This window comes from Carettochelys insculpta, chromosome 5 (genome assembly GCF_033958435.1).
Source record: "Carettochelys insculpta isolate YL-2023 chromosome 5, ASM3395843v1, whole genome shotgun sequence".
NCBI classification, from domain to species: Eukaryota; Metazoa; Chordata; order Testudines; family Carettochelyidae; genus Carettochelys; species Carettochelys insculpta.
The window spans coordinates 28327244-28354304 of NC_134141.1; the positions used below are offsets into that span (position 1 = coordinate 28327244).

Below are 27061 nucleotides of genomic sequence, written 5' to 3' on the forward strand. Positions count from 1 at the left end.
CATACAGTGCCTAGCACAATGGGGATGTGGACCATGACTTCATGGCTCCTAGATCATACAGTATTACAAATAATAATTCAGATGGAGGAAGCTCAGTTTACAATGAATATGAGAGACATTCAGGTTGTCTCAAGACACTGCAATGTAAATGTTACAGTCTGGTCACAAAAGCAGCATTGAAAACTCTGCTCATCCCTAGTCTTGGGAGACATACTTTCTCCCTCTCTGCATGGGCAAAAACAATGTCTTTTTGAACAATCATCCTCAATATGTGAAAGGGTGGATGAGTAAAGCGTATGGCTTGGCTACTAAATTTTAATGCAATGCTACCTTCTCATGAAGCTTTTTGTGAAAAAGTGACTTTGCAACAAGCTGAATCTTGGCCACATGTCTCTGTGATGTGAAATGTGGCTGAAAACTGCATAGCTCATCTGGGCTCTCTGGCTTCTGTGAGTGAGGAGAACCATCTCAACAGTTACCATATATTGTCTAAAAGCCAGTGTCTTACAGAATACAAAGAGCCTGTAAACTCCTTGCATTATTGCTAAATATAATAAAGTAAATCAATGAATACAACAGAGATAAGTTGGTCCACAACCTGGTTCTTCCCGAGTGATTGACGTGTTGTGTATAGGAGATGGAACTAGAGGTGTTAATATACCCCTGCCTTGGAGTGGTTTCCATTACATACAGGATTTATAGTTTTGTTCATTGGCTCTCAGCTCACACCCCACCACTACATAGATTTTTTTCTCCCACCCCTGCGTTTGTGCACAGGAGATTAAGGGCTTTCCTGAATACCATCTGCACCCATGTTGTCAAAGGGCACAACCCATTAGCCTCCCCATTTACGTCCCAGCAACATACCTACCATTTATTTATTTTAGAGAAGGATGCAAATTTTGTTTCCCTCCCTTTCTTTACAGTATTTCCATGAGGAAAGTGCAGTCATGGGTGGCAGGTAGCTTCCATGTACAGAACCTGTGGAGAGCCTCTGGGTTAAAACATGGGATCTTATTTACCCAAGATGAACTTTCCTTTCTTCCCCAGATTATGCTTGCCCTGTCACCTTTGGGGCAGATATAGAGCCCCTTCATGCTTCTTCATTTTCCATATGACTATCCATATCGGGCTAGTATGCAGTCAGGCCACAGGCATCAGAATTTTATGGGCTACTCCAACAAAACCACGTTCTACCAGAAGAACCACAGGCCAGGGCTTGGAGCCATGTAGGGGTTTTACTGCACATATCTTTGTAAAGCAAGTTGAGTGTTTAGAAAATGCCAGTATTCTTAGAGCTAAGATCTGTTACTGCAATTTTTAAAATTGCTGGTGAAATTAAATCCTGATTCTGCAGGCCCATGCAGCTTTTTAGGGTCTCTCAGAATCTAGCCTGTGATATATCAGCCTCCATGAATCTCACGAAGTAGTTTTTACCCACAAAAGCTTTCTGCCCAAATAAATCTGTTAGTCTTTAAGGTGCCACAGGACTCTTCATAGTTTACTAATCGACAAGTAACATGCAAAATACCATATAAGAATGAACAAATCTGAGCAGAAGTGAATTAGAAGTTGTATTCTAATCAGTTGTTACACACCTACCTTTTCAGCACTGTTGCACTGGATACACCTGAGTGATTAAAAGTTAGCTAAACAATTATAAATCCTCTGGTAAAATCAGAAACAACATGGACCTATAAAATATTAATGAGGGCAGGCAAGGTCTGTTGCAGAGTGAAACAAGTTGCTTGTGCATGTCGCAGTCTGACGTTAAAATTTTTTTTACTGTATTTCAAAAGATGTCAGTTAACAGTGGTTCCCAAGCTTGTCAATCCTATGAATGCCCAGTCATAAAAATAAACCATTTCATGACTTTTTGTTATGATAAAACAGAACAAAACCTTGTTTGCCAGAATGGATATACACAAGGGCTACGTCTACACGTGAAGCCAACATCGAAATAGCTTATTCCGTGTAGCCGCGACGGGCGCTATTTCGAAGTTAGTGCCACTACTTCGAAGTAGCGTGCACGTGTAGACACAGCTAAGGTGTCACAGAATATAAATTGCTGTATCATGCGTCTGTAGTGTAAAGAAATAACTCCTGAGTGGAAGCAAAGAGGGTAAAGTGGAATATTGGAATTAAAAGTAATAACATTTCATTCACTGCACCATAAACTATTGCTGGATTAGCATCTCACACTAAGTAACAAGAACAGTAGTACAAAGGAAATAGCTTCAGTCACTCCTACCATATCACCTGGGCAAATGGAAAATTGTTGATCTATCAAAGGATTTGTGCCTCATAATTCAGGACCAGATTAAGATCGAACCATATGTGGATGTACAGGAGAGTGTAAGGAGCCTCTCTCATTTATGACTCCTCCTGTGCAGCCCACATAAAATCCAACTGCAGTCTTTGTGCTCAAAAGAAGTACAGAGGCTGCTTCCTCCAGACAACCCAGAAACCATGGTCCTACCTTGTTCATTGTACACAGAGAGCTGCCTGTTGAGATATGCTGCACCTACAATCCATGATTCCACGTGGCTGCAGTGTTGCAGCTTCTCAGAGCTCCACATGTGCTAATGTTGCAATGGCACAGCTGAGTCCTGAGGGAGCAGGAGCTTGTTGACAAGTCACCTATTTTATTTTATTAAGAAATCCTAAATTTCTGTCATTTGATAGATAACACAGTGATTAAAGAGAAGATGCACTGAAACTGTAGTTACCTCCCTGCAGATCTTAGGCACCAGTCCTAGATAACATTTCAAAAACAATAGCTATAAATAACGAAATGAGACATTCTTTAAAAGTTTGTCAGATTATGACAAACAGGTGAATGTCTACATGATACTCTAATGAAGACAGGCACTTTGCAGCTACATGATTTAGAGGGTTTCCTAATGGAACAACTTACTTATTTTCTGAGCTTTGTGCATGAACAGAGCAAGCAGGTACTACCACCTAGGTAGGGTATATCTACACTACCAAGTTTTATTGAGAAAGCTGATGTTGACATGCAGAAATCATCAACGGCAAAATTGCTAATGTTTGGTCACATTTGCCCCCTCTGTCAATATACTGTGTTCATACTGGGAGCTCCCCCACTGAGAGTGGGAGCAATGCATTGTGGGTCTGCATCTGTTTCTAGGTCTTGTGAGACCTTGAAGCAAAATCTGAGATATCTTGGGACCATGCAAAATATCCTATCAGGCACTACTCTGTTTCTGGGTTACTGGCATCCGTTCATTCCTTTTTTCCAGCTGCTGTTCTTTCCTCTTCACTCTGGCCTCTACAGTGAGTAAGAATGGATCCTGCACTATTGCACGTGCTCTGTTAACTGCTGTGAGGACCTTGTGCGTGGCAACAGAGATCAAAGCTGTCATTGCATTTCGCAGTCAAAGAGCAGCTGTAAAGGGCAGAGTGGTGCTTTTGTACAGGTTGAACCTCTGTAATCTGGGATTCTGTCTGGTAACATCCGTAATCCGGCATGATTTTTGTGAACCAGGTGACCACTTATCGTGGGTTTAGCCAAGTTTCCCATGATCCCATAAAGTTTCCAGCCACCAATCCTGGTTCTCAGTGTTCTGTGCTGTTATTTAGCTCTAAGTTAGCCCTAAATGTCTTCTAGGACAGTAAGAGTGTAAGTGTTGGTAATGTGCTAGAAAATACTGACCTCCTGTGGTCTGGCAAATTCTCTTGTTCAGAGCTGGTCAGATTCCAGGAGTGCTAAACAAGAGAGGTTCGACCTATAGTAGGGAAAACAGCACTGCTTGGTGGGATTTCACTGCCATGAAGTTGTGGGGTGAAGACCAGTGGCTACTGAATTTTAGGATGTGTAAAGCAACCTTCCTGGGGCTGTGTGCTAAGCAGGCTCCTGACCTGCAGCACAAGGACAGAATGAGAACTTCCCTCTCAGTTGAGAAGCATGTGCCAGTTTCTGTGTGGGATCTCATGACTACTGATTGCTATGGGTCAGTTGCAGATCAGTGTGGAGTGGGGAAGTCTGGTGCTGTGTTGCTCCAAGTGTGCCAGACAATAAATCTCATTCTGCTGTAGAGGAACATGACACTGGGAAGTGTGCATGCAGGCCAGCCCACCTTGCCTCTGAGTACATCAACAGAAAGGGATACTTCTTGAGGGTGCTGCAGATGGCTTGCCTATCACTGTGGGCTTTTCACACATATCAGTGCAGGGTAATCTAGAAAGGTGCATGACACATGTATCTTCAGGAACACTGGCCTATACAGAGTGCTGCGGGCATGGACTTTCTTTCTAGACCACAAGAATACAGTCAGGTCAGCTTTGTGTGGTGCCCTTCCTCAAATGCCTCAACAACCATGTGGATGAAACCAGATAGTCGCTGTCCTCTCCAATGAACTCATACAGAAAAGCCAGTCAGCAGGAAATGGGATTTAAATTTTGTGAGGCCTGCAGTGGGACTGAAAAGGTAGCTGGTCACCTGTCTGCTGAACAGCAGAGTTCAAACTGCTGAGCAGAGTGACAGATTGGGAATTGTAGGCCTCTTCCTGGAGGCCATAATTAGTCACAAAATGCCTGTAGGTATCATCTGTAGTGCATGTTTTATTGATAACAAAGAGATAGGAAAAGAAAAAAGTCCATCATGGAGCTGGAAGTATTTTATTGATGAATGGCCATTTTCCCCAGCAAAAGTTGCATTATAGTGTGAATGACATACCATTTTGTCTCCAAAGGGAACTTCCCTTGACAAAACTTGCCAGTGTAGACAAAACCTTTAGAGTACTCCCATGCCTTGTGGACTTTGAGAGGCCTCAGGTTTGATAGGAGTAGTACGATAGTTCTGCTCTGCAGCGTAGCTAACTCTAGACACTATCATTTCACATTGTTTCCTGCTTCCTCTCCATGAGGCAAAGCTGTAGGGAAACAGGATTGCCTGTTCAAGAGGCAATTACACAACTTTCAGTGGTGGAGACTCTTTTTGTGATTGATTGGTGGATGGTTGCCCTCTCCTGTCATGCCTGCTGGTATAGGGGGTGAGTGAATAATTGATTTTTTTCTGACAGTTTGAGAAAATTTGGGGTTGGGGGAGTTGGGAAGTGATTCTGGCTGAACCTGATCCAGAAATTATTTACAAAAAAAAAAAAAAAAAAAAATCAGCAATTCAAAGTCTATTTTGATTGAATTAAATGTGTGGCACCTATGCATGTTTAAAATGTTTCAGTCACAAAAGGAAAGGGGAAAAACCCATCTTAGGACCATTAGCCTACCAGTTAAGGTGCTAACCTGGGATGTGGGAAACTTTGCTTCAGTTCCTCCTTCTGCCTGATGTGAAACAGGGAGTTGAACATCAGTCTCCTAGCTTACAGCAACAGAGAGGAAGCCGTGCTAGTCTGTACACTATCAAAACAAAAAGCAGTCAAGTAGCATTTTAAAGACTAGCAAAATAGTTTATTAGGTGAGCTTTCGTGGGACAGACCCACTTCTTCAGACTGAAGAAGCATTTTAAAGACTAGCAAAATAGTTTATTAGGTGAGCTTTCGTGGGACAGACCCACTTCTTCAGACTGAAGAAGCATTTTAAAGACTAGCAAAATAGTTTATTAGGTGAGCTTTCGTGGGACAGACCCACTTCTTCAGACTGAAGAAGTGGGTCTGTCCCACGAAAGCTCACCTAATAAACTATTTTGCTAGTCTTTAAAGTGCTACTTGACTGCTTTTTGTTTTGATAGCTTACAGCAGTGTGCCTGAATTTTTGGCCTCTGGAGTAGTTTGGGGCAAAGATGCCTCAATATCTCCTGTTGAAGCTGTTCCATTGTGAGTAAATAATAAAATAGAGTAAGAGAGTGGAACTACTGCAGCAGTGGAATCTGAAGGGAGCAAGAAAAGAAAATAGAACAGACAAACTATACTAAACTATATGCCTGTACTGGAGAATTTCTACTGTTGCTAATATTGGTTCAGTTTCAAAGATAATAGCAACAGCAATAACATGAGCATTTTTAAAAGTGTCCCTGAAACTTGTTCAGAACACTGGTGTGTACGATAATCTGTTTTTTTACTAACCTGCATTTCCTATATTGCATTGCATTGCATTTTCCAAGGATAAAAGTCCACAATCAGATAATAGAGATTATGACATAATTGATGCTGATAAAGTCAGCTCAAAATGGATGGAACCTATGATTCACAAATTCCAGTACATAGACAAATGTGTAACTTACCAAATTTCTCCCATTACTTAAATTGAATAAAGTATTCTTCTCACTTCCTTGTCATAAATTCTAATGTATCCTTTCTGGTTCCATTTTAATAGCTATCATATTTTAACTCCATGTGCTTTGAGGTGCTTTACAAGTCATTGATTAAACAGTACTTGATGCTTGCTTGTAAGAAAGTACAGTGAATAGCGAAGTGGCAGCACAGGTGTTTCAAAGTCCTCCTGAAAGGGGTAAGCCTCTTCTGTGGCATTGTCTGGGTTTTCAAAGCAAACGAACAAATTACATGAGTGAAAGTCTGAGAAAAGCTGATCCCAGCTTAAAAAAATTCATGTAGAAATGGAATGTAAAAAAGTGGAGAGGGTAATAGAAGATTAGGGAAAATAACTTAAGAATAGTGTTCCATTCCACCCTCCAGTAGCCATGTTAAATAAATGGCAATCAAGAGGAGAAAACCACCCAGTTTAAAAACCATTTAATGAGCAAGTCACTATCTGGAATAATTAAAGCAACACTGTTTAGAGATGTTTTTGCCACTGCTGTTACAAATAACACCTACGATGACAGTAACTGAAAGCGATTATGGGAAAAGAAATATTTTCCCTACTTTACAACTTGATTGCAATGTGCCTGTGACAGCTCTTTGGGTATAATCTGTTCCCTTTTCCCTCATCTAGTCATCTAGACCCAGTTGTGGAGAACACCTAGGCTGGCTCCTGTGCACAGTCTAATTGAAGTTAGTTGTGGGGTGGGTCTATGCAGAGGTGAAAGTAGCAAATTTCTTACAGGTACTGTCTCTTCACATACACCTGTAAGAAATTTAAGTGTGGGGTGGAGGGGGGCTCAAAGCAGGGGGTTGTAGTGTGTATGTTGGGGATCAGGGTAGGGGATGGAGATATAGAGAGAAGGCAAGGGCATTATTTAGGGAGAGCAGGAGAAAGGGTTGGGGGTGTAAGAAGGGGCTCAGTGTTCAGATGTGAGGGGAATGCAGGAGTCAGAGTTGGGAGAGTGAGAGGGGCTTAGGTTTCAGGTTTGGGGGTGCAGGAGTCAGGGTTGGGGTATGAGAAGGAGGAGGAGGAGCTCATGATTGGGGTTGTGGGGGTGCAGGAGTCAGGACTGGGGAATGTGAGGAAAGGCTCAGGGCAGGGGGATGGGGATATGTGGGGGTGCAGGAGTAAGGACTGGGGTGCAAGCAGGGCCTCATGGCAGAGGGCTAGGGTTCGGGGGCATGCAGGAGTCAGGGTTGGGGAATGTGAGGGGGGCTCTGGGCAAGGTCTGGGAGTTGGGGGTGTGAGGAGGGGCTCAGTGGAGGAGATTGCAGTGTGTGTGTGTGTGTGGGCAGGAGTTTGGGGTGGGGGCGAGGGTGCCATTTAAGGAGAGCAGTGAGGAATGAATTCCCCCCAAGATTCATACCATGATGCTGCTTGCTGTTCTCCTTCATCAATGACAGGGAGAAAGAGGAAAGCATACATCAGGGGCACCCTCCCTTCCTCAGCCAGCAGGGAGAGGAATGCAGGCAAGCTGTGTGCCTTCTTTTTGCTCCCGGAGAGTGACAGCCAGGGGAGCAGCAAACTGTCTGATGAGAATCTGGATGGGGAGGTTGCAGTCCCCACATCCTCTTTTTAAAGCCACAAAAGTCATCCAAGAGATGCAGGGGCAAGTCTGGCACCTAAAGCTAATTTGAATTCTGTTTATTGAAAGTGACTCGAATTTACATGGATGGTACCTCTAGCATTTCCCTCCCCCTAATTCAGTATTTCTGGGGACATAAAGGACCCTTAGCCAGCTAGAAAATTATTCAGATGTAAACACTGTAGCGCAGCCACAGAGGATAGAGAATGTGCTAGGAAGGAAACCAGATATTCAAAAAAACCAGGAGTTCACACCGTGCACATGCTCTGCTGCTTTGGCTACCTAGGTAGCCCATAGGTATACCCCAGAAAATGCTGCCATAAAGTAGAGCAATTCCTTCTTGGTGTATTTTACGCAGCATGAGCCACACTGGCTCCCAAAGCAGCAGAGGGAGGGTATGAAGTGGCTCAAAGATATGTCATTCTGGTACCCCTACCCTCTCCCTAAAGATGCAGAACACCAGCTAAGAAGTGTTTAATCTGGTGCTTAGATCAGAAAGCCTCACTATAATTTCCTAAAGAGCTTGGTCATATATAGATGCAACAGCACAGAACAGAGCAAATGGCAGACAAAGAGAAGGAAACCCCAGTAAGCAACAAAATATTTAAAATATGTTTTAATATTTTACACATTGGTAGCTGATTTTTTTTTAAAAAAAACTTCCTTCTTTCTCAGAATCACCCTCATCCTTTCTTCCTATAACCTACCATTTTGTTCCATGGAAATGGGATAACTTTGAAAACAAACCTTTGGAAGATCAAGAAAATATTCCATACACAATTTTTGTCAGCTGATTAATCTTGATTTACTTGCTGCTGTTATAGCTGAACCAGAATCCAAACCAAAATAAGGTCCTTATCCTGTAAACATCCATTTATTGCAATATGCGTTAAATCAGACTCTTAGATCTGGTAAAGACCTAAAACTTAGATTGACTCAGCTATGTCACTCTGGGATGTGAAAAATTTAAATCCATGTGAAATATATTTAAGATGACCTGACCCCTAACAATGATGCTGCTAGGATAAAAGAGGAATTATTTGATCTAGCTACTACCTCTCTAGAAGGTAGATGAATTACAATGATGAAAAAACCTCTTCTGCCAATAAGCGACTACCCTATGCAAGCATGGCTGCAGTTTGAGATTATAGTTTGGATATACGCATCGGCTCAGATTTTTTTCACAACCAGGGTGTAGCTGCATATTTAAGAGGAAGCTCCTATTATTTGAGTGGCCCCAGGAGGGTGGTGAAGCACTGGAATGCATTGCCTAGAGAGGTGGTTGAATCTCCATCCCTAGAGGTTTTCAAGTCCCAGCTTGACAAAGTCCTGGCTGGGATGATTTAGTTGGGGTTGATCCTGCTTGAAGCAGGGGGCTGGACTTGATGACCACCTGAGGTCCCTTCCAGCCCTATGAATCTATGATATCAGGACATCTGCTCACTATAGGGCATCTGCACTGCAATAAAAACTTTAATGAAGAAGCTGTAAACCAATGCGAAGGAGTTCTCTCACTGAGATAGGTAATCCACCTCCAGGAGAGGCAGTAGCTGTGTTCACATAGTGCTGTCCACATGATGAGAGGGAATTGTTCAGAGGTGTGGATTTTTCATAACCCTGAGCAATGTAGTCGTACCAACATAGGTCTGTAGAATAGAACAGACTTCAGGGGCCAAAAAATGATATAGACATTAAAGAGCCTAACACTGTAATGAGTGTTAGGAGCCAAAGGTCCTGGCCTACACTAGAAAATTTAATCAGTTTAAGTCAGTCATGGATGTGAAAAATTCACACCCTTGGATAAACGTAGTTAAGCCAGCCTAAGTCTCTCTATAGACAGCACTAGGTCAGTGGAAGAATTCTTCTCAGGAAGGTTGATTACCTAAGCTGACTGGAAAACTGCTCCCATCCTCTTCCTTCTCTTCCCCTTCTGTCCACACAGGCACTATCTATATTGTAACGCTGCAGAGGTGCAGCTTCTACCACAGTTGCATTTTAAGTGTAGAGAAGTCACTTTTGAAAATGAAACTGAGACTCTTATGTCAGTGTTGCGACACTCAGTAGACAACACCAGAATACTGTTAACAATCTGAGCCTCATTCACTTAAATATCTAGTCTAGCGAGTAATTAATGTCACTGTGGCAACTAACGTTAGTCAGAATTTGCCAGATTGGGCCAGTCCTGCAAGATTCTGAATTCTGAACTGAACCCAATTGGTGATTAGGGTTCTTGTCACTTTGCGTGACCAGGATCAAAGTGTTCAGAGTGACTGAAAAGTGGTTGCCTTATATTACTTTTCACTTTAAAATTAAAAAAACTGGGGTAGAGATAAGCTATGGAACAGTGAGAAGAAAATACTGTGTACCATTTTTATTAAAATGTATACAATACAGACTGAGGAATATAAAAAGAAAGGATCTGTGATAAGCCAACTAAATATAATTGCCATCTCAAATGTCCATCAAGTCACATCTGAACACACTTTATGCACTAGGAAAAATGGTATGGAGTATCTCATAACACACGCATCTATGTTAAAAGAGCTACTCTGGGAGTTATTTTGGGAAAATACTGTGGCATATATAATACAGGAGGTCAGACTAAATGGTCTCTTTTGGCCTTGGAATCTATGATTCTATAATTATTTAGGGGAAAAAAAGCTAAATAGCTGTCAAAACATTGGTTAATGTGTCCTAGCGCACAGATTTTTATTTCTTGTTTCAAGTAAAAAAATAAAGGGTTTGTTCAGTCTGAGTCAAGCAATTAACCCTCTTGGAGTAGGATTTTTTCCAGTAATATTTATCATCTTTTACTGCAATCCTTTAAGCAAAATAATCACCTGATTCATTTGAGATAAAGATCAGAATAAACCAGATTTATCTGGTGATTTCTTTTAGCCACTGATTATACTCAATGGCAGCTATTTTCTGTGTGGCTCAAACAATGGAGTAATACAATTATAATTTGGTTTGAATGGTGATGACTGAATACTTGTAAGATTAAATAAATGTAGGGTATGTGTGAATAGAAAATATTGCTTATTTTACATATATGTTAGTTGATATGGAATAACCAAATTAGGAAATTCCTTGCACGTCATATTAAGGGGTTTTTTTAAATATCCAATAGCATTTATCTGTGATAAATGTAAAACTTTTTTAAAAGTCCATTTGCAGCTCTCTTGGTAGATGTAAATAGAGAAAGGTTGTGTAATAAGCACCCCTCAGGCCAGATGCAGGTCATCAGGGTTAGCTTCTGGCGGGCTGCCAGATGCTTTATTCACCTGTGTGTCCTAAAGTATGGTTGCTCGCAGCTGGGGGGCAGGGGCAGGGGACAACAGATTTGCTGGACCCCTGGACAATGATGATGGCAGGGCTCTTCATTCCTGAAAGGGGCTGGGCCTCAGTTGGAAGGATGGAGCTAAGGGCAGGCAGCCTTCAATGCCACTCAGTGCGTGCCAAGCCCTCAGAGCTGCTTGGAGTGTGCTGCATGGGCTTGGACTCTGGCCAAAACTGCTCCTGCAGTAGCGGCAGTGTCCAGGAGCCCTGGGCCCTTTTGAATTGCTGGGCTCTGGACAACTTTACCTTTTGTCGATTCCACACCCCCCCCCGCCCCCGCCCCCGCCCATTGTCCCATTGGTGGACCTGCTCACAGCTCCTGTTAGATACAGGTTCACCATTTATGGAGCTACCATTGGCTGGGATTAGCAAACCACGGCCAACGGAAGCTATGAGCAGCCATACCAGCAACTATGGTCCCAGAAGGAGCAAATCCTGGCAAACCTCGTCCAGGCGTGGGCCTCTTATTGCCCACCCCTGAAACAGAGTACACTGTACAATGTCCTACTGGTCCTGTGGTCAAGGGACAGGGGTGAGCATCAGAAGATCTAAGATAAGATTTTCCAAAAGAGATGTTTTAACATTAGGCTCTGGTGTCTTTAGTGGTTTCCTAAATAAGAAAAAAAAATAAGTTGTCTTCTCAATTCACATTTTATTTTTATTGTATTAATTTGTTACCTGACCACAATATGCCAAGAGAAAGGACTGAGGTTTATGTCTCTCTGTTGCTAACATGTACTCATTTTAAAAGTCACATTGGAAAAAATAAAATACTGGTAGCTGGTTTTGTTTTACCATTTTATTTAATATATGTGTTTTCTTCCCCTCCACCTCTATGTGTTTATGGCAAACTACTGTATAATCCTGAACATGTGTTATGTTTTTAATCTTCCCTCTAGGTATTGGGTTAGGAGTTCTAGTACGAGAATATGGCAACCTGTCCAACCTGGACAAGTACTACTTTGCATTTCCTGGAGAGGTTCTGATGAGAATGCTCAAACTCATCATTCTGCCTTTGATCATATCAAGCATAATCACAGGTATGGCTAAAATATGTTGTTTGTCATATTCCTTCATCTAGTGTTTGGTTTTTCTTCCTCTTTTTATAAAAATAAATTGTAAGAATATTTTATTGAACTGTTTTATGTGCAATCCTAGATCATTACACTTCTAGTCATGTGAACTGTTTCTCTATAGAAAGTGAATGGAAATAGAAAATTAAGTCTGAATGTGGAAGATAATTGGTTTGTTCTTTGGAAGAAACCACTTGTACACCAAGACCATAATATAAGAGAGGGGAGATGCCACCAAGAGGGGAAAGACTGAAAACCCACATCTAGAAAGATACTCAGACCTGTGTAGGACTAGCAAATGATCCAGGGGAGTTTTGTGGGGAACGGCAGCCTTACCAGAACAGCTTGGAATGTTTCAGTGGGAGCTCTGCCAAGCCAGTGGCAGGTATTCCAACCCCAATAGTGCCCTGGATTGGGACCCAGTGGAGAAGCCAGTACAGGGTCCCCCTATTTTAGCCATCATCCCATCCCTGGGTGGTGAACCTGCACACCATGCCATTGACTCTTGCTATTAAGCAACATGGCCCCATGACGAAGGGGCTTTTGTCATTGACTCTGGCCGCTAGGCTGCACTTCCCTGCAAGAGTGAGTCTTATTGTTCACCCTGGCCCCTAGGTCATACTGCCCTGCGAGAATGGGATTTTGCTATTGACTCTGACCATTAGGCTGCATTGTCCTGAGACTGAGGGTTTTGTGATTATGAACTTCAGCCGCCTGCCATGTTGCCTTGGTAGTTAGGACAGTGGGGGAAAACCCAGACTTCTGAGTCATATGGTGTTGAATGCAACGGCAAGACCGTACAGTAATTAGCTCCTGCCTAAAGAGAAACAGGCTTATCGACCCTGTGACAACATGATACAATCCTCTTGTAATCATCTGCAGGTTTTGTAAATCATCTCTCCCACACCATTCTTGATGGTGGATTAAGTGCTTCCCAGTTATGGGTCCAAACCTGCAAATACCAACTCTGACTACTCTCTGTGAATGTACAGTAGTAAGTACTAAAAGTAGTAGTAAAATATTTGCAGGATAAAGCTGTAAATGGAGGTGGCTGACTTGGCTGTCAAATATCCTCTAATCACAAGGTTTTCATACAGGGTTTCTTTTTATTTCTATATTTTGTTTTATGTCTCTCATATTTTGTTCAGAAAATAAAAGTTCATGTAGTCCTCCTTGGTCATTCCATAATAAACCCACCCATCTTTGCCAAAGCGCTCTACTCACCTCATTCTCTGATATTGACTTGTGTTCAATATGCCTTTCATTGCTGAGTTTTCATGGAAAGGTGTAAGGGACTTGACTGAGGGAAGAGAGAGCATGTTGTGGTTAGAGCGTGAAAGAGAGAATACTAAGCAGAAGGGGAGCATGAAAGAAAAGCTGAAGATAAGATTGGTAGAAAAGAATAAAAGCAGCAGTCAGGAGGTATAAGGGACTCAATCCTTGCGTTCCTTGAATTTTGTGGCAAAGTGCCCATTGACTTCAGTGGTAGAAGATCAAGGGCTATGTGGGAACTAGCAGCAAATGAGTACAGCAATGGAGGCATTAGTGGAGTTGGCCAAGCTTTGGGGGCATGAGTAAGGAGTAAAGGTGAGATAGTGCTCAGTGAAGGGATTTGAGAAAAAACAAAATAGTAGCAGCAGCGGAGAACGTCTTTTGTTTTGAGGGGTTTTTGGTGGCATTATTTTGGATACCCTAATGGAAGATCAAGAAGGAAGTTGCAAAAATCAAGATGAGATGTGGCCACAACATAGTTAAGGGTTTTATCTGAAGGGCTTTAAAAAAAGAAAGGGGATTATCGAAATTTCCCAACACCCTGGATGAGTGGGGAAGAAAGAAGGAATAAAAATGCCCTAAGTCTGCAATACTGAATGGTGGCAAATTTAAATTGAATGTTGGCAGTTTTATGGCACAGGAGATGGGAGAGAGAAGAAAGGAAAGAGGACTTCTGTTATTTATAATGATGAATTTGAGTCAATGACAAGAGCTCCAGAAAAAGCTGTGAAGAGAAGATAAATAGCTTGTGAAATAAACTCACTTCTTTGAGTGGTGGATGAAACTAGACCTGAATTTTCAAAATAAGTGGTATAATCCTAATAATTTGTGGTGACTTCAGAGGATCCAAATTAACTTATCGTGAAACATGTTCCTGCCCAACATTTTGAGGGGAAAATTATGTCACTAATAACATAATATGCATACCACCTACCTGTCCCCCACAAATATTAGCGTGCTGTCTTTGTAACTACTATTGTGAACTCAGAGTTCACCATCTGTAAATTGCAAGGGCTAAACTAATAAAAATAAACCTGTGTGAGCAGTTCTGCTGTTATCTTGGCAGATTTGGTTTTCATTAAACACAAGTGTGTATTTGTCGTACAAAGGTGACAGTTTCTAAGCACAGAACTCAAAGGCTGGGTCTACACTTGCCCCTTCCTTTCGAAAGGGGCATGTTAATGAGCAGGTTTGAAAGATGCTAATGAGGCACTGCAATGAATATGCAGCTCCTTATTAGCATAATGGCGGCCGCAGCAATTTGAAAGTGCAGCTTTTCGAATTGCACGCCACCCGTGGAGACGAGACCTTCCAAAAGGACCACCCCCCCCAGTTTTCGAAAGCCCTTCTTCCGATCACCAGATAGCATCTTTTGAACCTGCTCATTAACATGCCCCTTTCGAAAGGAAGGGGCACGTGTAGACCCAGCCAAATAGTTTTCGCTAAAGAAAAGGGACCAGGCAGTGTTATTGTCTGAGCAATCAACGTTACAGTTCTTTTCACTCATTTATGTATGGCTTTAAGTTCTGTAAATATTGAGATACTGACAATAACTTCCAGTATCCATTGGCTATGAAATGCTTACAAAGAAAACAAAAACAGATGTGTTTTGTACTGCTATTGCGGTTTTCCTTCATCCTTCTGTTGAAGTCATTGAGTGGATACTGCTTTTGCCACTTGGTAAAGTACAATATGATAGTATTCATTAAGATAAGCATGGAAGATGCTAACTGTGAGTAAACATTGTTATACCAATTGGCCATTTTTCTTCTGTGCTACTCCAAATTCCAATAGCAAAGCAAAACTGACACTCTGCAAAGCATTGTCACAGTATACAGCGTAGGAAGTGTTAAGCAGCAGAGTACAGAAGAGTGCAATCAAAACAGAGGAGGAGTAGGAGGAAGAAGCAGTTAGGGATCAAGATGGAAGTGAAGGGAAAAGAGAAACAGTTAGAAAAATGGCCAGGGGAAAAGAAGAAAAAAAGAACAGAAAGATAGTAAGGGTTACTAAAAGAGAGGAAGGAAAAAAGAGGCAAAAACAGAAGAAGAAAAGAAAGATGAATGTCAGAAGGAGGAGAGGCGGGAACAGAATTAAAGGTGATGAGACTTATACTCGATGTATGTCACTTTTGAAAATCAGCCTTACATCCATAAGTTCCAAATGCAGTTTTGAAAATGTTACCTGCTTTCATATAAGGATGCTCTATTTGGTTGATTTCACATTTTCAAAGACTTTGACTTAACAGTTTGTTTTTGAGACCAAGGTTGATGTACATCTTTGAGCGATTCCCTAGTGTCCCAGGATGAGCTCTGCGTCCCTTTTGAAGTAGACGGAAGCTTCATCAAGACCTCAGTAAGAACTTGGATTATAAAAAAGTGAACTGAGCTAAGTACCACCTTTAGGCCACGTTTACACTGTATTCCACTTTCGGAACCGGAAAGCAAATGAGCGAGATCAAAAATGGAAATGAAGCATAGATTTACATATCTCATGCCTCACTTGCATATTCGTGCGTGATCACACTTCCAGAAGAGGCTTTTCTGGAAGCAAAAATCAGCCTTTAGACAGGGTTCCTTCAAAAACAAAAAACTGTTTTCGAAAGAACCCTTCTTCCTGAAACAAAATGAGAAGAAGGGTTCTTTCAAAAATGGTGTTTGTTTTTGCTTCTGGAAAAGCCTCTTCCGGAAGCACGATCAAGTGAGAGTATGCAAATGAGGTGCAAGATATATAAATATGCCCTTCATTTGCATTTTCAATCTCACTCATTTGCATTCCACTTCCGAAAGCAGATTGCAGTGTAGATGTAGCCTTAGGTAAATTGGTTCCTTCCTCATGAAAATCTATCCATGGAGAGAAGTCATGGACTCATAGAAATGTAGGACTGGAAGGCATGTGTCATCTAGTCCAGTCCCCTGCACGAAAGGCACGACTACATAATAACTAGACTACTCCTCTCAGGTGTTTGTCTGTCCTGCTCTTAAAAATCTGTACTGGTGCAGATTCCACAACAACCCTGGGCAATTTGTTCCAGTGTTTAACTATCCTGACAGGAAGTTTTTCCTAATATACAGCCTAATACTTTCTTGCTGCAATTTAAGCCCAATACTTCTTGTCTCAGTGATGAAGAACAATAATCCTGCAAAAGCCCTTATTGCAACCCTTCTCAGCCTAGCATCATCCATAAACTTTATAAATGTATTTTCTGTGCTATTATATTGAATCATTTATGATTTGTTCTCTGGATTTTCCCTTGATATAAGGTACACTTTAAAAAGAAATGACCATGTAGTGAAAATCTGAGCCCCAGTGAAGTAAGTAGCAAAACTCACAAGGATTTCTTCAGTGAGGCAAGGATTTTACCTTTCTTTCACCATCAGGAAAAAATTCCCCTGGTCTTGCATAAATGGAGAGCCTGGTGAGAAATAATTTTCCTCTGCTGTCTTGGTTTCACAACTTGTGAAAGATAATAGTTGCATGGTTACCTCATTTTGATACTGTGAGGATGAGGGGGCCTGCTCCTGTTGAAGCTAGTGTGAATTTAGCGTTTGACCTTATGGGGAGCAGGAGTAGGCCCTTGTAATTAGTTGGCATGAGTGTTAGGTGGTAATATAATTTCTGACTTCTTACTATGTGCCTTGATAATACTTTAGGAAAATTTTATTAGAATATGAAACATGGTTATTAGGCTCTCAGAGTCCCTGGGAATATAGGATATTTAATATATTACAGAGTTCTTTTAAATTAATTCTCATTTACCTTAGAGACCAAGTTGTAATTATTCTCATCTCCCCATAACTAACTTTATTGGCTAGCAGATGTAAAATTTACTGTGTCCAAAAGACTCACGAATGATAATTTAGCCCAAAAATATCTAGCTTTTGGTGCTCACTGAACCATTCATCCCTGAAAGTGCATTGTTCCCTGAGATTGGTAACATTTTATACTTTAGCTTTATACAGATCTAAATATCTTAATCAGAAAGAGGAAAGGGCTGCCATTTTACTCAGATTTGCCTAATAATTTGTCATTCACATGGAATAATTCTTCACATAAAGGATGAACTACTAGGAAATGATAGAAACATTGTCTAGAAAGGGCCTAAGTTCACTGGTGATTAGAAAAAAAGAATTGGTTAATAGATGGAATCTGTTATAATAGGATGCAAAATTGTTGAAGAGGGGGCATGTGGGGAGTTTGTGGACTGTAGAGGGCTTGGTTTGCTATCTTAATTAATAGAATCCCTGCATACCTTTGAAATATTTTTAAGTCTTTCAGAAGGTATGCAGGCCATCTGTTAAGCATGTTTCTATGTACAGGCCATCTAATTAGTTTTAGCCTCTGTTTTTCACTGACAAATTTACGAAGTTGTTTGTCAGTCTAACTCTAGTAAATGTGAAAGGTGCTGATGGATACTGCAAATGCATTAGTTAAATGTAGTGATTGCCAAATAGTAGGGTACTGAATCCTAGAATGATCTGACTCCATATGCCTCAAGAGAAAGGAGGCAGTAGGAACCAAATGATGGGTTGAAGTAATGAAAACAGAAGCAAAATGTAAATATTGTCAGCTTTGTGCTGATTCACCTTATCAAAATGTATCTTTCCTTGTAAGTGCTTAAAAACTCTACCACAGTGGGTGTGAGCCCAGCTTGTCCTTGCTTGCAAGTCAGCATTAGTGCAGTGGCAGTGATTACTGGCCATTAATGACTAAATTGGGGGCTGTTCTAGGTACCAAGTAGACCTAAGTAAAAATCCTTTTCCACTTACACTTTACCAACTTTCACTGGTTGCTGTGTTGAAAACATTTTGCTAGCTCTGAAGTCAGCAACGAGTGCTCCAAAGTGGAGAAGACTTAAATTTCTACGTAAAAAAACAAAAACTTTTTTTAAAATGTAAAATTGTTTATTCTGTATTTGTGAATCATATGGAAGCAAAAAAGAGCATAAACCATTTTTAGTTCCTGTAGTGGTTGTGAATCTTGTAGTATCAGTAGTATCCCTTTAAATAGTTTTTGATGCATCAAGGCCCCAATGTTTTATGTAGTCCAGAAGCCAGTAGAATCCTGCAGTGGCAGGGAGTGTGTGTATATATCACTACTAAACACTTACTTGGACTCCACTATTCCAAGGTGGGTACTTTATAGCATGTCTGTTGTGTAAAGAGCAAAAGACTCATTTCCCTTGCAAGTCACCTTTACATATTGGGCTGAATGATACCAAAGGCGCACACCCACCCTGGTGTTACTGAGGCAGAGAAAACTGCAGTCATGAGCTATTAATAGACAAGGATTTGCTTCCATTCTCTTAAGACTATACTGCTAGTCCTGTCCCATCAATATTGATTGCCATCCTGAAGGATAGGCAGGATCTGCAGTATTTAAGGTTGATAATTACAATAATAAAATTTTGAAGTACTTTTCTGGTTCACAGACTGTGATCACTACCAACTGTCAAGCATACAGTCTCGAGAAAGCTTGCTGCATTATCTGCAGCCTTCAGTCTCTTTCCTACTTATGCCATCAAGGACCTGTTGCGTATGGCAATCTGATCAGATCAAATGTTAAAATAATCCACTGCACTGTACTGGCTTTCTTTCTTTCTTCCTTTCATTAGCTGCTTTTTCCCATATTTCCTTATATGTAGTAACATTGTTGCCATGAGTCTCAGAGCTAATTGCCCATCTGTTCCTTTGACTCTACTGGTAACTCTTGACTACATAAAGCATTTTCAGGGCTTGCCTTGTTAGCAGTATTCACACCATATTTCATGTGCTGTAATTGGGGGACTGCCTCTACATTTTCCTGTAAAATTAATAAGCCATTTTTGTTCACCAATGATGTGTTATCCTCCCGCTAAGTTAGACATTTAGTAAATCCCGTGTTTCAGGTTCACATCATAGATTCAGAGCCATACAAATTTAGTCTCACATTATAGTGTTGAAATAACAACTCACATTGCAGCAAGTGTTTTAGCGTCAGAGTAAATTACTTTGTATACATACATACGACATTTGAAAGTTGGTGAATTTGCATGTTCAGTATGGGTTGCCAGTTTTGTACATTAAACGCATATAACATTGCTGATTACAAATTAGTCTCATATCTTACAGGTATGAAAAAGTTAAGTGCTATATACCTTTTTATATCTTTTTCTAATCATTTTAGTTGATCACTTTTTGTACTGTCTTTTTTTAATTCATTTGTGTCTTTTACCCTTCAAATGTTCTGTCAATACTTTTTAAAAAGTCAATTAGCAAGTGAATTTGGTTTTCATGAGTTGTCAGAGCAAATGACAAACATTGAAGTGTCGTTTTTATACTCCCCAAAATAATCTTTTGCTGCTTATTTCTAACTGACAGTATTCTTGATTGCATAGCTAGAATGGATCTCATTTTTGAGTCTAATGCTAGCACAAGCAAAAACCAATGTAATGAATGCTGAGATTCCACTCACTCTCAGATGTGCCAGAAAACCTACCTCAACATCTTAGTGCAAATTGTATAGCCCGTATTATATGCAGAGGCACACTATCATGGCAACTGCATGCTGCCCAGGGCATTGCTTTACAACAGGCATAGTCATTGCACCTTATTTCCATGCTCCTGTTATGCAGGCTCAATGTACAGCAAAATCTTCTCTGCTATGTTGAAAGTCTGACTCAGTTTTGTATTCCATATTTCCACATTAATTTCCCTTTTAAAATACTTTTCTAATCAGTTGGGCTTTTCCCTCAAAAATGTTGAAAACAGGCCATTTTTTAGCACACAAAGTCACATTCCACTTCAAGTCAACCTGCAAGATAGCATAATTTACAAATATGATGCATACTATTTCATAGGTTCCCAAACTTGGGAGCATGCCGTCCTGGAGGGGCATGAAGAAATTCAGGGGTGGGGGAGGGAGACACAAGGCGACCCAGTACCCTCCATCAATTCCCCCCCCACCCTAAGAAAGAGCCTTTGCTGGCATTACCTCCTGCAAAAATGGAGGTAGCTCCAGCTTCCTGAGGTGCTTGGTGGTGGGGGAGGTCCTATAGCTGCACACCAACAGTGTCTCAGGAAGCACTTCTTTCCCAAACAGCCAGCACTTTTCCTGAAAAGCCAGGTCTCTTGCCTGCTGGCAACTTCCTTCGGCCTTCTGCCTTCCTGCACGAGGGGACCAAAGGGGAATAGGAGCCCGAAGTCCATGCTAGCTCCAACTGCTCATGCAGGGTGTGCCCTGCTCCTCACTCCCCACGGCAGCTGGGTGCTGCCTGAGCAATTGGAGTTGTCGCAGACCCAGAACTCCCACTCCCCCTCGCCCCCTGTGCAGGAAGGCAGCAGGCGGAAGGAAGTCACCAGTGGGCAACAGACCTGGCTTTTCAGGAAACATGCCGGCTGCTTGGGGAGGGGAAGCAGCACACACACTTCCTGAGAACCCGAACCTGGCATGCAACTGCAGGATCCTCAGGTACCAGCTGAGCTGTCCCCTCCCCTTACCCAGACCTCCACGAGTACTGTGCCCGGACCTCCCACAAGTACGCTGCCCCCTGCCCAGACCCCCATGAGTACCCTGCCCAGGGCCCACCAGCACCTTGCCCTCTGCCCCCTACTTCCCAGCCAGACACCTACACCCAGCTTGCTCCTGTATGCTATTTTCCACCCAGATTCTGCACCTAATCCCTGTCCCACTCATTGGCAGCCCTGTCCTGCACACTGCATCCCTAATTTTTGGCCCCACCTCAGAGTGTAGGGGGGGCTCACAAATTCCAATAACCCTGGAACCCCAGAAGAATTAATCTGGCCTGAGGCCTTGAACCTCAGTCCTACTTATCCTCCCCCCATTGGGACTGGGGTGCCAGGGGAGGGAGGTGTCTCAGTTGGGGCCACATCAGTGGGGCTTGTGGGGACTTAGAGGCTTTTTTTTGCATCTCACTTGTGTGGTCCCTGATTTATTTTTCTGCGGGTCAGTGACCTCTGACCCAAAACAGGTCCCCCCCACCCCCAAATAAAAGCAATGCTGAAATGTTTGTGTTGGACATATTTTATTTCAAAATGAAACTTGGACAACAGGACTCCAATCAGGGCCAAACCCCGCCTCTGGCCACAGCATCATAACACCCCTGCATTCCCACACACATCTCAAACCTGAGCCTATCATAACCCCCCGTCCTGATCCTCACACATCCCCAGTCTTCTGCCACAACACTACTGCACAACCCACACACTGCAAATCTGTGTCCTGAGCCCGTCATACTCCCAACCCCACTACACTGAGCCCCTCATACACTGCAACCTGAACTCCTGTACCCTTATATCCACAAGCCTGTGGTTTGCTCAACAGTCCCAACACTCCACTTGACCCAAACACTCTCCAGCTTGGACAGGGTTCAATACAAAGTGCATAGTTTTCTAAACTTGATGATTACTTGAGTAAAAGACAAATATGATTTGTCTTTTAACAATCTTCCCATTTGCTTTTTTTTTTTTTTAATGTGACTTGAAAAATCTTGTAAGTGAATTTATCGTTTGTTGAAGGTGTGGAATTGACAATTCTGGAAACCAAAGTTACTTTATTATACACAAGCAAATATAGAATTCATTATCACAAATATCTCAGGAGCATTTTTAATTACAATGTCCAAGCACGGAGAGTGGCAGTGCCAATTCCCCCCAAGCTATTCTATGTATTATAACAACTTCCTGCCATGAAAAGTAAAAAAACTGATTGTCTGGTTTCCATGCACATTTGCTTTTCTGGTGAGATTGCATCTTTGTGGTAACAATCAGCACGAACTCTGGTGCTGTTTTTTTTCTGTTGATGCCCTGAAAATGTTGTAAAAGGGGCTCTGTCCATTTGCAATATAAGTAGGGCTTTTTACTGTGCCCAGGGAGATTATTTTCTTCACACATATTTTCTTCTTGTACATAGCCTAGATCAGGGGTCAGCAACCAAAATAGCAAGAAGAGCCATTTTTGTCGAATTTGGTGAAAAACGTAATAATTCAGGAGCCACAATGCATGTGAATACAAGATGGTCCTTAACAACGTCAAACCATACTTTTTGTAACCCCTATTTTAAGGGCAGCACACACACAACGATTGGTAATGCAATACATGTTTACAGCAGGATGTTCACAAACCTTTTTATACATCCTGTTACCTCATACTTTGTGTGTGTGTTTGTGCTGCTGTCTTCCTGACTTTTACTCCTAAACCTTCTCTCTCTCTTAGGAGGACACTAGAGGGAGTTATCCAATGTTTCGAGATCACATATTATTTGCTATTTAGATATGAGATGTTCATTTTGGGGCTTTTAGATATTCACCGTTTATCGAAAATAATCAGTTTTTTTAACTTTGTAATTATAGCATTGGGAGCCCCGAAGTAGTCCTTAAAGAGCCACATGTCGCTCTGGTGCCACAGGTTGAAGACCCCTGACCTATATCTTCTGTGTTCTCTCAACTACTGAAATAACATAACATTCTGACAAGCAATGAGGTGGTTGTGGGTCTGTTATGGAATAGGTGGGTGAGGTTCTGTGGTTTGCAATGTGCAGGAGGTCAGACTAGACTACTTGATAACAAGCGTCCCTTCTGACCTTAAAGTCTATGACAGGAAAACAACATCCTAAGAGAATCTCAATGGTTTTTTTTTTAAGTTGTTTTTCATGCATTTTGGAAAACAGTTGAACAGTACTATTAGGGTGTTATCTAAACACCTGATGCTCAAGCTGCTATTATCATATTTGTAGAATACATTTGCCCAACCCTTTTATGAGTAGGGTTTCATATGTGAGGTTTTTGTCAGATTTTTGAATTTGAAAATCTTTGTTCTCATACTCACTCACTTTACTGAAGTTAAACATCTTGAGTAAGTCATTTCTTTTCTAGTGTGAAGGAAAACAAACCAGCTTCTGAGAACCTGACCAAATATACTGATCAGTACAAACATAAGGGGATCACAGAGGTATAACAGTAGTGAGTTATTAACTGGCTGTGGTTATAGATTATTGAGTTGCACAGTCTGTTTTGGTGTTTGTTTTACATATGTACCCTGGTTATAGAATTTGAGGTACGTGAGCATGATTGCAAATATTTGAAATAGTTAAACCTTATATGCAGAATTTCTTTGCACACAAGAGAACCCTCTCAAAAGCATGGTATTTGATATGTCAGTGCCAGACGTTAATGTTTCTTAAAGCTGGCTTCAAATACAATCGTCACATGAGAATTTCTGCTCAGCTCCAGTGCCAACAAAAGCTGTTCTCTCTTACTGGCAGTGAGAGATCTAAGCACAGTGTTAGCATCAGCTCAACCCTCCCCTGCACTTTTCAGAAGAATTTAAGCTTTCATTTTTAAACAGAAAATAAGTGTTTTGCTTTTCTGGTTACAAATAAAAACCTCCATGGAAGAACTAATGGATTGTTTCTTACATGAGTATGCAGTCAAGGAAACAAACAACAAATCCAATTGGCACGAACTGCCATCGTGCTTTTCAGTGGTGCTGTTTCTGAAGCCTCGTGATGAGAGCTTACAAATCAGAGATCTTTTTAAAGAAAATATTCAAACAGGTTGGTGGAAAACTTCCATTATATTCAGGTGGGGTAATGAGTCACTTGCCTCAACCAATCAGCAAAACATTTAACACTTTCCCACATGTGCGTAAAGTGTGTCTCAAGCAAACATTGTAATAAGCCTGTTGGAGAAAATTTTCCAGGATATAATTAGTATTTGGCGCTTGCTAGTTGTTTAGGAACTTAGGATGAACTATCTCCTTCATAGAAATAAATCACTTTATATACATAGAATGTTTACTCTTTAAAAATCATTCATGCCTTTTTTCCCCCACAGGTGTTGCTGCCCTGGATACCAGCGTTTCTGGGAGGATTGGCTTGCGTGCAGTTGTATATTATTTCTGCACTACCGTCTTCGCTGTAATCCTAGGTAATAAGATCTATCTCAGAGGCCTGTGACAAACTTGTAATAGATAAAAGGAATCCAGCAAAGTATCTAAGGGCCTGATGTGAGTTTGGCTGTGGATTTCAGTTGGGGCAAGATCAGAGACTCTGCACCGATAAAGTTTAATCATCAGCATGACAATCGACTGAATAGCATTTGGCCTTTTTGGAGGCCAAATATAAATGCAGATTGCTTTTTGAAGAAAATTCTAAGTTATAAATTCAGACTGGTTTCAGTCACAGTCCTAGAAGTACAAATACACAGTGTGACTTACCTCCCAGGGAGGGAGATAATGTGCTGCTTTCTTCTTCAGCTCCTTCCCCTTCCCAGAGGGTTTCCCATTCTGACTCTTGCCTTCCTGCAGCACAGCCCTGTCAGGTAGTCTACTAATTCTATATACAAGTCCAGCCCCAGCACCTTGCAATTACTTGCACTCAACCCAGGCATCTTTGATCCTTCTTCTGACCCACTGGAGGTGATTAACCTCTTATCTGCCAACTTCACTGTAGTGTCAACAAACACAAAATCAAAGGATGGGCCCAGACAACTCCCATTTATGGGAAGAGTGCAAACTTATTTATAGGCAGAATTTTGCTCCCAGAGTGACCTATTTGCACATGAAAAGACACATAAAAGTTGAAGAGATTGTAGATGCATGAGCCTAGCATCACTTCACTGATATCCAACACCAGGATTAATTTGGCCTGTGACTTGAACCACTTAGGATAACATCTTGTGTAGTTTACATGTGTGTGGGGAACTTCCAGTGAATAAATTTCAACTAAGATTAAATACAGAATAAGATGAGAGTTGCCAACTCTTGCTTAGAACATGTGCTTCTGAGGGGCCTGGTGAGCATCCATGCTGCCTTGGGCAGGACAGTCTCTTATTTGGGATGCCAAAAAGGCCTCCCAACTTTTTTTTTTTTTTTTTAAAAGGGACTCATTGTCCTGTATTTGGGCCCCGCCCCACAGCCTTGGGGAAGCTGGTAGAGCGTGGGCAGCTGCTGCATCCTGGGGGCTCCTTGGGAGTGCTGGCCGGCTTCCCCAGGGCTCCCAGGGAGTGCCGGCCGGCTTCCCCAGGGCTCCCAGGGAGTGCCAGTAGCTGCCACCTCCTTCCCAGCTGCCCAGGAATTGAAGGAGTCATCCCTCCCCCTGTATCTCCTTGTCCCATATTTGGGACAGGGAGATATGGTCACCTTCCTGAGGGGACATTATACAAAGTTAGTTCTACTTATAACAGTAAAAGTCATTTCTTTGCAGGGGTGTAGAACAATTCTGGAGCTACAATTTCATTTATTTTTCTTAGTTTATTTTGAACAAAAAGGAATACCAGTACATGGGCTTAGCTTTTGTTACAGCACAGTAAGAATTCCTGATTCCACTGAAGTCAATGGAATTGTGTCTCTGATTTCGTTGTGAGCAAAACCAGGCCTAATGTTAACAGATATTTTTAGTTGTCTGTTTCTCACACCTAGTCTTGTGTGAACTTAATACTCTAGGCTATCTTTACAAAAGTAAATTTAGTTATGTGGCTCCATTGCACAACATAATCATATTATCATATGAAAGCTTGTACTGCAAACTAGCCGTGTGGGGAAAATTAGACCAAATCTTGGAAGCGTCACAAGAAAAATGAACCAATTTGCTCTTAAAGTAATTGATCTTAATGAAATATATATTATTTTGAATAATAATACACATGAAGAATAATGTCAAAGGGGTCTGACACTATCAACAGCATCATAGAGCTGCCACTGAACACACAGATCTCTTCTACTGGTGAACGTGTTCTTTAAGGATTCTAGCTAAGTGGGTTTCCCTTGATTACAGGGATTGTGCTAGTTGTGTCCATAAAACCTGGGGTGTCTCAGAAAGCTGATGAAATTGACAGAACAGGCAGCACTCCTGATGTCACAACAGTGGATGCTATGTTAGATCTGATTAGGTGAGTGTTTCAGTTTTCATACTGTTGCGTCAAAAAGCTAAATGATAAAGCGTAATTATTAAAATGCTTAACATATAATACCACTATTACTAAAATTATATGCATGTAAAGCAAGGGTACATGAAGTGGGATGTGTGTTGATGTCACACAACACTGATTGTGAGAGTCATGCACTCTCTCTGCATCCAATCAAAGCACTGCTACAGTACAGTCAGCATACCCCACAGATTCTAGGTTTGCAGCACAGTTAGCAAAACTACCCTGTCCTGGGACACTATCCTGCCTATGACAGTCTTGCGGCCCACTGAGATGAAGGAAGGCCACTCATGTGGCCTACTTGCTTGCCTAAGTTGCCCTTCGCTGCTCTAGGCATTTCTGTGCCTGGAAAGGAAAGCACCAGGGGAGAATGAGTAGGGGTGGAGAGTCCTGTTCTTGATTAAAAACAAAAAATTCTGGAGGTTGAGAGGAAAAGTCCAAAGCCTGGCTGCTGTATGGGCTAGGGAGGAAGGGCACCATGTAGAGGGTCTGGGGGATGCTGTAGCCATCTCAAATTTTGTACCAGGGATACACTGCTAGAGCTCTTTATTGCAACATAACTTTGAGTGTGATATGTGAAGAATTTGGAAGCTGAGAGCAGCCCATCCTTTGCAGCAGGGCCTTTATTTG

At 41.6% G+C, this 27061-nt stretch overlaps 1 protein-coding gene across 3 annotated transcripts in view; it reads left to right on the plus strand.

Annotated features, from left to right (window-relative positions):
• SLC1A1 (solute carrier family 1 member 1) overlaps nt 1–27061 on the plus strand; it is a 59560-nt gene that overhangs the window by 12328 nt on the left and 20171 nt on the right. For 2 of the 3 annotated variants that reach the window (XM_074994853.1, XM_074994855.1), the window contains exons 2-4: nt 12067–12207; nt 24341–24433; nt 26281–26395. In XM_074994853.1, the coding sequence (XP_074850954.1) occupies nt 12067–12207; nt 24341–24433; nt 26281–26395 (349 nt within the window). Of the gene's footprint in view, nt 1–12066; nt 12208–23824; nt 24061–24340; nt 24434–26280; nt 26396–27061 lie in introns of those variants that run through there. The other variant, XM_074994854.1, reaches the window with a different exon arrangement.